General features: G+C 52.3%; 1 protein-coding gene across 1 annotated transcript in view; it reads left to right on the plus strand.

The window, feature by feature from the left end:
- SLC47A1 (solute carrier family 47 member 1) overlaps positions 1–13,383 on the plus strand; it is a 50,764-nt gene that overhangs the window by 1,255 nt on the left and 36,126 nt on the right. The window contains 5 exon segments of the mRNA XM_089900253.1: positions 4,254–4,322; positions 7,231–7,379; positions 8,154–8,196; positions 9,221–9,265; positions 12,177–12,274. Of these exon segments, the coding sequence (XP_089756379.1) occupies positions 4,254–4,322; positions 7,231–7,379; positions 8,154–8,196; positions 9,221–9,265; positions 12,177–12,274 (404 nt within the window).

Below are 13,383 nucleotides of genomic sequence, written 5' to 3' on the forward strand. Positions count from 1 at the left end.
TTTGTTGATGGTTTCCTTTGCTGTGCAGAAGCTTTTCAGTTTCATGTAGTCCCATTTACTTTTGCTTTTCTTGCCTCTGATTTTGGTGTCAGATCCAAAAAATCATGCCCAAGACTTGTTAAAGGAGCTTACCGCCTAAGTCTTCTTCCAGGAGTTTTATGGTTTCAGGTCTCTATGTTCAAGTCTTTCACCCATTTTGAGTTGATTTTGTGTATGGTGTGAGATAGGGGTCCAGCTTCATTCTTTTGCATGCAGACTCTCCTTTCCCAGCACCCAGTTTTGGACAACCTATCTGGTACACCATCCTGTACTTTTCCTTGTTGATGATCTGTACGTGGCCTCTTCTGCGTTCACTGACAACCTCAGGACCTGAGGGCTTGTCTCCTTGGGTGTGTGGGTCCACCTCCCTCCATCTCGCTGGCTTCCAGGACCACTGAACGCACATCGGGCTCCACACCCTGCACATTTCCAGCCCTCCGTGTGCACCCACAGCAGAAGCTTTAAACTTTACACTTGCGCTCACCACCCTTTATCCCTGGAGCCCTGTCAAGTCCGCACACCCTTGCTGCCTGTCCTTTGCCCTCATGGGGGTTTCCCATGCTGGGATCCCTCCGTCCTCGCTCGCTCTGCAGCTCCCGCTTGGTCCCCTCTCAGAATCCAGGGCCAGTCAGTGCCTGATTCCCCCTGCTCTTCCTTCAGCCCTGCCACCTGGATCCCCATCACTCTTCTCCCTCTCTCTTTTTAAAAAAATTTATTTATTTTTTTATTTATATTTGGCTGCACTGATTGGGTCTTTGTTGCTGCGCGCGGAGGTGCGCGGGCTTCTCATTATGGTGGCTTGTTGCGGAGCACCGGCTCTAGGCGCGCGGGCTCAGTAGTTGTGGCTCATGGGCTTAGCTGCTGTGCGGCATGTGGGATCTTCCCGGACCAGGGCTCGATTCAGTGCCCCCTGCATTGGCAGGCGGATTCTTAACCACTGTGCCACCAGGGAAGTCTCTCATCACTTTTTTCTTTGAGATTAGCCTTCTACCTGGGCTCAGAACCATCCTTTCTCCTCCGGCCCCTTCCCTTTCACTAGTGCTACTGAATTATGATAAAGTACCCAAGTCTCTCCTCGTGCAGCCCCCTCTCTGGCCTCTATCCACTTAACACTCTTTGCCAGAAAGTCTACACTGCATCTTCATTTTCCTTTTCTCCCCATTGCAAACTGGCCTGTTTCCCCACTGTTCCACTTAACCTACTCTTCCGAAAGTTGCCAGTGACCCCCCCCCCCGCCACCGCCCCCAATCTCCAGAGAACTTGCCCTCACCTGGCCGCCTTCCCCCACCTCCCTCCTGGGAACTCTCCGCACCTGCCAGTCCTCCCTGGTTCCCCTTCTGGTAGTTGTGCTGCTTCTTCTGTTCCCCCTCCTCCTCTGTTTGTGGGTGACCACCCTGCCCTGGGAGCACCCTACACACGGCCCGCTGTCTGCACCAGTCAGCAAGCCCTGCTGCCTTAATTTCCCACATTTCTTAAACTCACTTTTTTTCTGTTTCCTGCTACTGCACTCTCCCAGCTCGGCTTTCATCCCTCCTGCCAGCCGCAGGGCCTCCCCTCCTCCCGCCCTGAATGCATCCTTCACCCCATTATGCAGCCAGAGTCGCACCCCTCCCGGCTTCTGACCTCCGGGCATCTCAGCCCCCTGCTTGCGGTGCCCACTGCTTTCTGTTACCTGCTTGCGAGGTCCGGGTGTGTCTGCCTAGACAGGGCAGGGTCACCTGCACAAAACTGTCCCTGAGGACTCGCAGGCAGCCCAGAGTCCCCCCGCTCCGGGCTGTGCTGGTCTGTCTCTGCCTGCTTTCTTGTGATCGGCCGGCTCCTGTTAACTTCTGCTGAGCCTGGTACCAGCAGAGATGCGGCCCCAGCAGACGTCTCAGAAATGCGTAACTTCGGAGACCCGAGCAGCCAACTCTCACCCAGGTGTCCCCTGAATGTATGTTTTTCTTCTCAGCTCTGTGCCTTTATGTTTTCCCATCTGTAACATGGCGAGGGTTTAAAGCATGATGATTGTGTATGCCTGTAGAATCCCACGGTGCCTGTTTTTTCATTTATTTCACCAAAACTATTTTGAAACCTATCTTGGGAGGGGGATTCAGATTTTATGTGTTTTTTGGTGATTCTTTCCCTCTTTCTGTTTTTCCCCTAAAGCACTCAATGATAAGAGGGTAACGGAAGAGTTCCTAGTTTTTGAAGTAAAAATAAAATAGGAATACACCTAGCGAGGTCCTACGGTACAGCACAGCGGACTATACTCAATACCTTGTGATAAACCATAATGGAAAAGAATCTGAAAGAGAATAGATACACATACACATTTATAAAACGGAATCACTTTGCTGTACGCCTGAAACCAACGCAACATTGTAAATCAACTGTATTTCAATAAAAACAAAGATTTGGTGTGTGACTAACAAGAAAAAAAATAATACAGTAGATACAAACCTAAAATTATACAGACAGGCTTGAAGAGGGCATGTGGGAAGGTGGGTAAGGCATTTCTGTGGATAAGGTCTTAGATAAGGGGGTCTGTGCCTGTCTTCTTGGGCAGTGGGTGGCCAGACTTTTGCTTTTAATCGGCTGTTAAATTGTAACAAATTGCTAGGGAGACAGTAGACTCATTTCAAGAAAACTCTATTTATTTTTTTGCGGTACGCGGGCCTCTCACTGTTGTGGCCTCTCCTGTTGCGGAGCACAGGCTCCAGACGCGCAGGCTCAGCGGCCATGGCTCACGGGCCCAGCCGCTCCGCGGCATGTGGGATCTTCCCAGACCGGGGCACGAACCTGCGTTCCCTGCATCGGCAAGCGGACTCTCAACCACTGCGCCACCAGGGAAGCCCAAAGTGTTTGGTTTTAAAAGAAAAGAACATTTCTATATACCCACCTTGTTCCACAAAGCATTTGAGTTGGTTTATAAAAATACTTTCAAGGCAGATAGAGTTGGGTCCAAGACACACGGATGGAAGACGACGCAAGGTGGGGTGGTGGAGACTGGCATCTGAGGGGCTGCACATCTGCTCTGAACTCCCCACCTATGTGGTTCCCCCAAGGGTCCCTGCGCCATCTCTCAGGGAAGAGCAGCTTTTCTCGATGCTGAGTCGTAGGGAGTTTCTCTTGCAGAGTTTCATAAAGTGGACACCCTGATGTGGAAACCCGTGTCCCAGATAACGTGCTCTGAGAGATACAGTAGCAGTTCCTGTGCACCTTTTATCACACTGGCTGCTGGGAGGGGAAAGTGTGACTTCAGGGCTGGGTTGGTAAAAGCTCGTTGACTTTAACCAAAGCCGTCTCTGAATAGTAACTTGACCCAGATGGACTTGAAGTTGTAGAGGAAGAATGACACCAAAGTGCATTCATTTACCCAAAAAAGGCTCACGTGTGACATTGTTTTTCAATACAAAACTCTTGAGAAATTGGCATGCTTCATCTTTCTCTCTTCCTGGAAAGCCCAGGTGTTCTGGGGCTTTTGCCCTGACGCTGTCCTGGGCGGACTCAGCAGAGAGCGTCTTGGGGTGGATGTCCCCTCCTGCTCTGAGGGTGGCCTGTCACCCACTCCTGGGGGCTCAGCCGAGAAGGTCATCCTGGGGCTGCCATCACTGCTAAATGTGAGCCCAGGATGGAAACGAGGGTCTTCAGCTCCCCCCACCCAACTCTGCTGGGCTCTGACCCTTACCTGCAGGTTACCGCTTGTGCCCCTGGTTGTCGGGGGCACTGGGTGGGGTCTGGGCGAGAGGCTGACACAAAAGTTGTGCCGTTCCTCACTGGAGGACCAGAGCCTGCGGCCAGGCTGCCCAGCTTCAGGTTGCCATCTGAGTGATGTAACTTGCTGTGACTCAGATGACGCATAAAACGGGAGTGGTGATCGCAGCATTGTGTGTGTGACGGGCTTGGGACGACCCTGCACGTAGCACATGCTCAGTCCAGGTTTGCTGTTGTTATTAAATGCACACCGTAGATCAGGGGTATCACCTTCAGGCGTTAACCACACGTTGCTTTTATTAAATACAGAAGTTGTAATGCGCTGTGGGTTTGGGAGAAACTAGGTTGTTGGCTCCCCTGGTCGATGCAGGTGACTGTGATCCTTTAGTTAGACTGTACGTCCTGTGTGACAGTCGACAAGGACAGATGTGGACACCATGTGATCTGAGACACAGATCACCAGCTGCTCCCGCCTGGTCCCCGGACACTTGCCACACCTGGTCTGCTGTTCCTTGCAGGTTGTGAATGTCGCCGGGATTTCCATTGGAACTGGCTTGGCCTCCGCTTGTGACACACTCATGTCTCAGGTGAGGACCACCCTGCCCCACAGACCTTTCTTTGTCAGTGATCTTTCGTCGTAGAACCAATCTAGGGGACTGAGGTCAGGCTGTGGTTTTGCGGCCTTTTGTTTGTCGGCTACCCCGCTGCTGATGGCTGTAAATGGAGCGGAGCTGGCTTTACTAACCCTGTCCTCTGGTCCATCTACTCAGGGCTGTTTTCCTTTTTCCGTCCTGTCTGATCCCTCCCACCCTAAAACCGTCCTCCTTCATCCACTGCCCCTCCGTCTCTCCTCTCCTTCAAACCAAACTGCTTGAAGGTGTCCCTTGTGGTCCCTGTCTGGACACCGCCCTGGACTCGACACCCATCACTGATTCCGTTCCTGCGTGGCCCCCCCGCCCAATCCTGGTCCTTAACCTGCGCAGCCACCGCCGCTCTCCACCACTCCCTGGTTGCCACGGTTGCGGATCCTGCCAATGGTCCAGCCACCTCTCCGGTGGCTCCTTCTCAGTCTGTGCTGTCTGTTCTTCTTCTTCCTGCCCCTTGGAGCCCCCTGCCCGCACCTACCTCCCACTGTGGTACATCCTCCCCCGGCTGCTCTCTCCCCCACCGCCAGCGGTGGTGAAGACTCACGTCGCCATCTCCTGCCCACATCTCTTCCCAGAGGGCCAGGCTCCATTCTGTCCTCAGACCCAGCTCATCCAGGATTAAGCTCAGCAGTGTTCCCCTGTAGAGTTCCCTCTCTCAGGGATACACCACCCACCACTCAAGCCAGAAGCCGTCTGCTTCCTCCCCCATCTCCACACGTTAGCAGAACTGTTGACGGCTCTTGCCTTGGACTCGTAGTGTTTCTTGACTCTGCTCGTTTCTCTCCATCCTTATGCCTGTCCTGGGATTGGGAGCTCTGGGCTGGTGTACGGGCATCACCAGCGCAGGGACAGATGCCAGTCAAGGCCTTTTCCTCCTGGCTCTGGCTCTTATCTCACCCACCTGATCTATAACCAGAGTGGTTTTCCCTCTAGACTCTGAGCTCCTTAGGGAGAAAGGCTGTGTCCCTTTCAGTCTCTGAAGCCCTGTGGTTCAGCATTGTGCTTGCTGTATAGCAGGTACCTTGGAAATTTGTTGAATGGGTGAGGAGGTGGCAGAGATGGGTGGGTGGGTGGGTGGATGGATGGATGGATGGATGGATGGATGGATGGGTGGGTGGATGGATGGGTGGCTGTATGATGAATGAGTGTGTAGATGAATGAATGGGTTGGGTGTATGATTGATGGATGGATGGATGGATTGTGGATGGATGATGGATGGATGAATGGGTGGGTGGGTATATGATGCAAGAGTGGATGAATGAGTGGGTGGGTGGGTGGGTGGATGGATGGTTGGTTGGATGGATGAATGAATGGCTGGGGCGGGGTGGTATATGATGGATGAGTCCTACCTTTAAACCCAAAGCCTGGGAGAATGAGGACAGGGTTACATGCCAAGGAAGGAGCAGTGCTGAGCGAATGTAGTATCTCCTGAGCTGTTGCCCTCGGCTCCCATCAGGTAATGCATGAGGATTTCCTGAGATCGTTTTTCCAGGCTAAGCTGAACACGGCTCTGAAGGACTTAATGTAATTTAGGCCAAAGCTAACTCTGGATTGGCATGATATAGGATATGAAATTTTATTTCAAAAGAGTTTTTTGGGTTCCTTTTTTTTTTTGCACCATTTCAACATTTCAGTCATTTTCATTTATATATATATACTTTTTAACAAAAAGGCTGTATCTTGTTTCCCCACTTATCATATAATGGACATCTTTCTGTATTATTAAATGTACTTCCATAGTGGCACATTGTTTCCCAAATTTTAAATAGCTTTTTAAAAAGATTATAAAGGCCAAGCACATATAGAAATTTTAGGTTATCTAGAAAAGTATTTTAAAAAGTGGAAAAAATCACTAAAATTTACCCCCGCCCATCCCCCAGTTACCTCTATCAACTTTTTGGTGAATATCCTACAAATATTTCAATCTGTGTACATTTATGCACCCACACAACTCTAGAATTTACATATGGGTTTTTTTTTTCCTTCCCCTTCAACAGTGTTTGGAGAATGTTCTGTTTCAATGAAGTCAGTGTATACTTTCCCATTTAATATTTGCATAATATTCTGTAATATGTCACTGGTATTTCCATTCTTCCGTTACCGGGTGTTTAATTTAGTCCCATTGTCTCTTTTAATGTGTGTTGAAGTCGGTCGCTTTTGGTTGAAGAAAGAGACAGTCATTCCGTTACTTGCAGAGAGAGGAGGCCTGGGCCGGGGCACTGGGGAGCGGCCTGTCCACCTCCCTGCTCTCTGTGCCCTGGCCTCCCACCTGCCCCTCCGCCGCTCGTGGGGTTCCTCTGCTTGGAGCTGTCCAGTGACCCCTCCCCCTCCCCTCCCTGACTCTGTTCCAGCCCTGCAGCGCCCCCAGGCTGCTCCCGCTCATTCTCTTGCCATCAGCCCCTGGGTGAGGCCCCGCCCCCCCCACCCGCCATCACCAGGTCAAGAGCTGTGTTCACCACCACACCAACACTCCTTCCTCTTCCCCTTCCCGGATTGACTTTTTTTCTATGAGAGCAGGGACTTTGCTCCCTGCTGAGTTAGTTCCCAGGCCTCACGGCTGTCTGGCACGTAGTAGGTGTTGTAGAAGTATCTGCTGAATGAATCCAGAAGGCTCCAGCATGTGCCCAGTTCTTCTCACACCTTTTAAGCTCAGCTCTTTCCTGCCCGGTTCCCTGGAGCAGGGGACCAGTCGTCCCGGGCAACCAGCTCAGCGGCTGGGGTGGGAGCAGATGGCAGGAAGCACCCGGCAGGGCTGCTGGTGGCGGGCAGGGCACTTCCGGTGGAGGTCTGTTGGCGGGGCAGGTGGCCCAGGCGCTGCATTCTCCATCACTGTATTTGTGTTCCCAAGTCCTTTGGAGCCAAGAACCTAAAACGTGTGGGGATCGTCCTTCAGAGAAGCATCCTCATCTTGATGCTGTGCTGCTTCCCGTGCTGGGCCCTCTTCCTCAACACCGAGAGCCTCCTCCTGTTCCTGAAGCAAGACCCCGAGGTCTCCAGGTCAGCTGGATCTCTAGCGTCACAAGCCCAGGGTCACGGTCAGTGGCTGGTTGGTTATCTTGCCTGTGTTGACATTTTCGGTCAGTCACCTGGACTTGAACCCTGTGGAAGGTGGAAGCTGTGACTCTGGCCTGCGGGACCCTGGGCCGGTGGGGACCCCCCGATGCAGATGCACGGGGACCCTGCCCTCTGGGAGACATGGCCCCGCCTGCCCTTCACGGAGTTTCTCCGTTTGGCGTTTTGCACACGCACAGAGTGTCTTTCCCTGACGCGTAGAAGAGGGCAACGTGGTCGCCTCACGCTTGTTTTTAGAGTCGGGATTGTTAACCCTCAGTTCTAGCAGGCTCCCCAGTGATGTCAGGGATGCCGGATGCAGGGGGAGACTGTCCTTTCTGGAGATGCAGGCTGTCCTTTTTGGAGACTGTTGGTCGTGCTTCCTTGTGAGGTACAGCTGCAGTCCTGGCTCTTGCAAGAGGCTTCCGAATTTTGCCCAACTTTCAGTTCATTTGGCTGTGTTCCTTCCAGCTTTTCTGCCGAGGATGACCTGAAAAACATCAAGTCCAGCTCCCCTGAGTAAGCAGACATTTAGCAGGCCTGATGTGATGTCGACTTACGTTGCAAAGAAACAGTCACTTACAAGTGTTATTAACTTTCTCCCATATAAATTATTTTTAGTTTTAATTTTTAGAACATACTCTGTGGATTCAGCTTGAAGACAGCATGACCAGCAATTGTTTTCATATTAACTGGAGGCTCTTTTGTTGTCTGTTTTAGGATAGCCCAGATCTATGTGATGATTTTAATCCCTTCTCTTCCGGTAAGTGTCGAGAACAACCTTGCGTTTCGGTACACGAAGCAGCTCGTGAACGCGGGCCTCCGCTCCTTTTGTTTGTTTATTTTATCAACGTGCTATTCATGCAAGAGTTGAAAATTTCTTGGACCTGTCGTCCCCACCCCACTGATCCTCAGAGCTTGTGCCACTTTGATGTCCAAGAGCTTAAATTAAATATAAACACGGATAAGGGGAAGACATTTCCTTCCTTATTCTAGGGTTACTTTTTTTTAAAATTAATTTTTATTGGGGTATAGTTGCTTTACAATGTTGTGTTAGTTTCTACTGTATAGCAAAGCGAATCAGCCATATGTATACATATGTCCCCTCTTGTCTGGATTTCCTTCCCGTTTAGGTCACCAAAAAGCATTGAGTTGAGCAGGGTTCCCTGAGCTATACAGTAGGTTCTCATTAGTTATCTATTTCATACACTATTTTATATCAACAGTGTATAGATGACAATCCCAACTTCCCAATTCATCCCACCCCGTCCTCCACTTTCCCCTCTTGGTGTCCATATGTTTGTTCTCTACGTCTGTGTCTCTATTTCTGTTTTGCAAATAAGATCATCTGTACCATTTTTCTAGATTCCACATATATGCATTAATGTACGGTATTTGTTTTTCTCCTTCTGACTGACTTCACTCTGCATGACGGTCTCTAGGTTAGGGTTACTTTTGATTCCAGATTAATCAGGATGCTTCCTGGGCTCCGCCTGGATTTGGGGAAGGACCGCCAGCTGTCACCCTCGGAGCCATTCAGACGTCAAGGCAGCGAGTGGCTTCTCGCGAGCTGGTTAGAATTCGCTTTTGTCCTCACGGAGTCCGCTGGGAAAATCCAAATAGGTAGGATTTGATTATCCTAGCATTTGGTTAGTGTGGGTCTGAGTCTCTGAATTTGAGGTCACATAACAAGGTAAATATCTTACTAAAAACCAGAACCGACGTAAACTGTGGGAATGAGACTTTCTTTTAATCAACAAGAGCTGTTTTTCTATTTTATCTTACAGGCCACATTCCTGTTCCAGCTGCAGGCAAAATATTTACAAAGTCAGGTACAGATTCTTTAATAGTTTTACTCCATAATACTGGAAATGTGTAGTCAATATTTTTTTCCCTAACTCGACGTGGTATTTCTGTTTTATTTATTTATTAACAATAATTTTACTCTGTGCCAGATACTGTTCTAAATGCCTTATAAATACATTAACTTAATTCTAATAACAATGTGAGTAGGCTCTAGCCTTTCCATTTTTAGATAAGAAAACTAAGGTATGTAGATGAGGTGACTTGCCCAAGGTCATACAGATTGTAAGCCAAGGAGCTGGGATTTGAACTCAGCCTGGCTCCAAAGTCTGATCTAAAGTTTTCAATATTTAAAAGTCTGTATTTCTGGGGCGGGCTTTTCCCTAGCTTTCCCCAGTTTGGGTTTTAGGCAGACACGCCCAACAGCGCGCCGAGAGTCATTTCTCGCAATCTTGCAAGAAAGTAATTATTTTACCCAGCTTCACAGAGGAGGGGAGTTAGGGCTGAAGAGGGTAGGTTCTGAGTTGGCATTCGCTAGATCTTTTTCTACAAACTATCCTGCCTTAAGGATCTGCTTCGAGTATTTCTCTTTCCAACACGACAGCCCAGTGCTGGGCTAGGCCTGAGGGTTACGGTGGAAGGCGGGCTGCAAGGTGGAATGGGCTGAGGGTCCGAGGCTCTGGACCCTGGGCCGTCCCAGCTCACACTGCCCCTTCCCCCAGGCTCAGTGAGACGCGGGAGCCAGACCGAACCAAACGTGTGGCTCCTCGAAGTGGGGGCCACCTGGGACCTGTACCCCACCGGGCTGCACCTTCTCCATCCGGGCCGCACCTGCAGCCCCACCGTCGCGCGTCCATCTTGCCCATCCTTAACGCCCCCTTCCTTGCTCTGTGCCCCGACCCTGACTGTGCTTAGACAGAGATGCACTCGAGTGAGAACGCTGAGGCTCCAGCAGAGGCCTTGTTGCGCTGAGGTCCCCAGGGTAGTGGGCTCTGGTCCAAGCTCCAGGCTGAGCGCTGTCACCACCTGCGTGTCCACAGCCTGCTTCCTGGCCCCGCGGGACTGGCCAGAGTGCCACGCTGCCAGCCGGGCCGCCGCCCACCCACCCCAACCCCCGGGTAAATATCTTAGGGAATTTTCCATAAAAGTAATGGACAATTTTTTCCGAGGTTCTACCCAAGCTCTGTCTGGGTGGAGTCTTGTGGATGGATGTGCCCCACCCTAGAGAGATGCCCGGCCCCGTCACATCCTCTAGGCCACGTGGTTTCTGGCTTTGCACCGGCCTCAGACTGACTCTGGCGCCTGTTTTAGGGGAGGAGGACCCAGTGTCCCACGGCCACCACCGCAGCCGCGTGCAGGGCCCCCCGGGGCCTCGTGCAGCACAGGGCAGGGTGGGTGCGGGCAGAGTTGAGAGGCGCTCCAGCCCACCGAACTGAGCCTCCATTGCCTGCGTGTCACCGATTGTCTACGAAGCCATTGCACTTTGACAGTGGTCAGCCGTTTAAATGCAGGGGAAAATGCAGAAGTCTTACTTAAAGAAAGTACTAGTGTTGCGTGGGCAGCAGATACAAACGAAGTGAGTAAAGTAAGAATAAAGGGATGGGCGTTCACGGTACCCCTGCTCCGCCACGGGCATCGCTGGGTACCCTGGATGAGGTGACCTCGTGTGCCCCCAGCCTCGGTCCTGGCGCCTCGCAGGTGGTCTTTCCTTATAGACCTCACGCCGGGACCCAGCTGGCTCTTGGCGTGGGTGTCCCCTCTCTTTTCTCGCTGGGATGCTGTGGCCTCTGCCGCTGTCGTCACGCAGAGGCAGTCACCCACCGGGCTGGTCTGGCTCAGGCGGCACCAGTGGGGGCGACGCCCCGTGGTCCCGACCTCTGCTGTTGTTGGTCTTGGGTTACTTCGCGGTCATTTAAAATTGTCTCCTGTTTAACTCTGAACGTTCGCTTCATCACCCGTTCAGGAACACGTCAGTCTTCCTCCTGCGTTTGCCCTTCACTTTCACATGACTGCCACGCTCAGAAGTGACGTCAGACGTGGTTTCCCCACCAAGCAATCCAGGGCACCAGCGGGGTGTCGCACAGTTCCACTCTGACACCGTGTACCTGGAGATGGCGTCAGATCCCACACCAAGCAATCCAGGGCACCAGCGGGGTGTCGTACAGTTCCACTCTGACACTGTGTACCTGGAGATGGCGTCAGATCCCACGGGTTAAGGGCTCAGTCCCACGTGCCTGCTCCCCTGACCCCCCCAGACGCTCACTGCAAGTCCAGGTTGTCACCTGTGCTGACCAGTTGGCTATAAATCAGAGGTTCCCACGACCTCCTCTTGGGTTCGATTAATTTACTAGAACTCCTCACAGAACTCGGGATCACTGTTCTCTTACTGTTCACTGGTTTATTATAAAACGACATGATAAAGGATCCAGGTGGGCATCCGGGTGGAAGAGGTGCGTGGGGCAGGGTATGGGGAGGGGCTTATGCCCGTGTTCCCCCGCCTGGAAGCTCCCTGAAGCCCGTGCTGTTGGGACTTCATGGAGGTGTCCTCACAAGGGCGTGCTCGTTCATTAGCTCCATTTCCAGCCCGTCCCCCCTCTCGAGAGTGGGGGTGGGGAGCCTGAAAATCGTGGTGACCGGCCCCCATCCCGGAGCCCATCCTGGGTCGCCTCATTAGAACAAAAGATACTCTTGGTACTCTTATAACTAAGGAATTCATAAGGCTTTCAGGAGCTCCGTGTCAGAGGTGGGGTCAAAGACCAGATATTAGAATAAGAGATGCCCCTGGTGCTCTTAGCACTGAGGGAATGGCAAGGGTTTTAGGAGCTCTGTGCTGGGAACCGGGCAGCAGAGGCCGATGTATATGTTTCCTGCTCGCTCGCACCACCCAGCTGACAGGCTGTTGAAAGTGCTCATGTTTCCCTGTGTGCCTGGGGCTCTTAGGGCATCATCCTGCCTCAAGTGGTTACCGGCATTGCAGCGAACATCCTCAGCGTGGGCATGAATGCCCTCCTGCTGTACGCCCTGGACTTCGGAGTGGCGTGAGTAGTGACCCCTCCATTCCCCACGTACTGAGTGCCTTCTGTGTGCCGGCTGGGATGCAGGGGAGGGGGCAGCCCAGTGGGGAATGCCAAGCTGTGTTCATGGGCGGCGGGTGCCCTGGAACCCGGGAGGGAGGAACGTTGGGGCTTAGTCCGGGGAGAGAGGGGAGCTGACACCCGCCCGGAGGAGGGTGATCCCGAGCCTGGGCAGACAGGGAGGGGTGACCCCAGCAAAGGCAGGAGGTGGGCAGAGGCCTGTAGGGGTTTTCCCATTGTCCCTGGGTTGTAAAGGAATGGAGCCGGATTCCGTCTCGAAGAAGCTCGAGCAGGCGGGGGTCACACAGAGTAAGACCTCCCTGGGCGGGTGCCACGTGCTGGTCCCCCCTCACTTGAGGCCCCCAGAGCCTGCTTCCTCCGTGTGGCTGGCGTGGTCTCACCAGCACTCGTGGACTGGGCCCCGGCAGTTTTGAGGTGCTTTAGGGCAGTGAGTTCTTTCTTTTTTTCGGCTGTGTTGCACAGCTTGTGGGATCTTAGTTCCCCCACCAGGGACTGAACCTGGGCCACTGCAGTGAAAGCGCAGAGTCCTAACCACTGGACCGCGAGGGAGTTCCCTAGGGCAGTGTGTTTCTTTATAATGAAAACTGGTTTCGTGGGTCATGACCAGCACTTTGAAAAATTAAATATATTATGAATGAAATAAGATGAAATAGAATAGGAAATAGAACATGGCCTGGGGGTGTTTTTCACGAGACATTTGCTTCTATGGCATGTGAGTACTGGATAGTGACGGAAATTTAATTCTTACTGTCGGTTGCAGTAAAAAATATATACAATGGGCATCCCTGGTGGCGCAGTGGTTGAGAGTCCACCTGCCGATGCAGGGGACACGGGTTCCTGCCCCGGTCCGGGAGGATCCCACATGCCGCGGAGCGGCTGGGCCCGTGAGCCATGGCCGCCGAGCCTGTGCATCCGGAGCCTGTGCTCCACGGCGGGAGAGGCCACAGCAGTGAGAGGCCCGCGTACCTCAAAAACACACACACACACACACACGCACACGCACACGCACGCGCACACACACGCACGCACACACACACACACCGTTAATTGAA

Source organism: Delphinapterus leucas, chromosome 19 (genome assembly GCF_059928025.1).
Source record: "Delphinapterus leucas isolate spDelLeu-1000000601 "Yukka" chromosome 19, BTC_Dleu_Yukka2, whole genome shotgun sequence".
Taxonomy (NCBI): domain Eukaryota; kingdom Metazoa; phylum Chordata; class Mammalia; order Artiodactyla; family Monodontidae; genus Delphinapterus; species Delphinapterus leucas.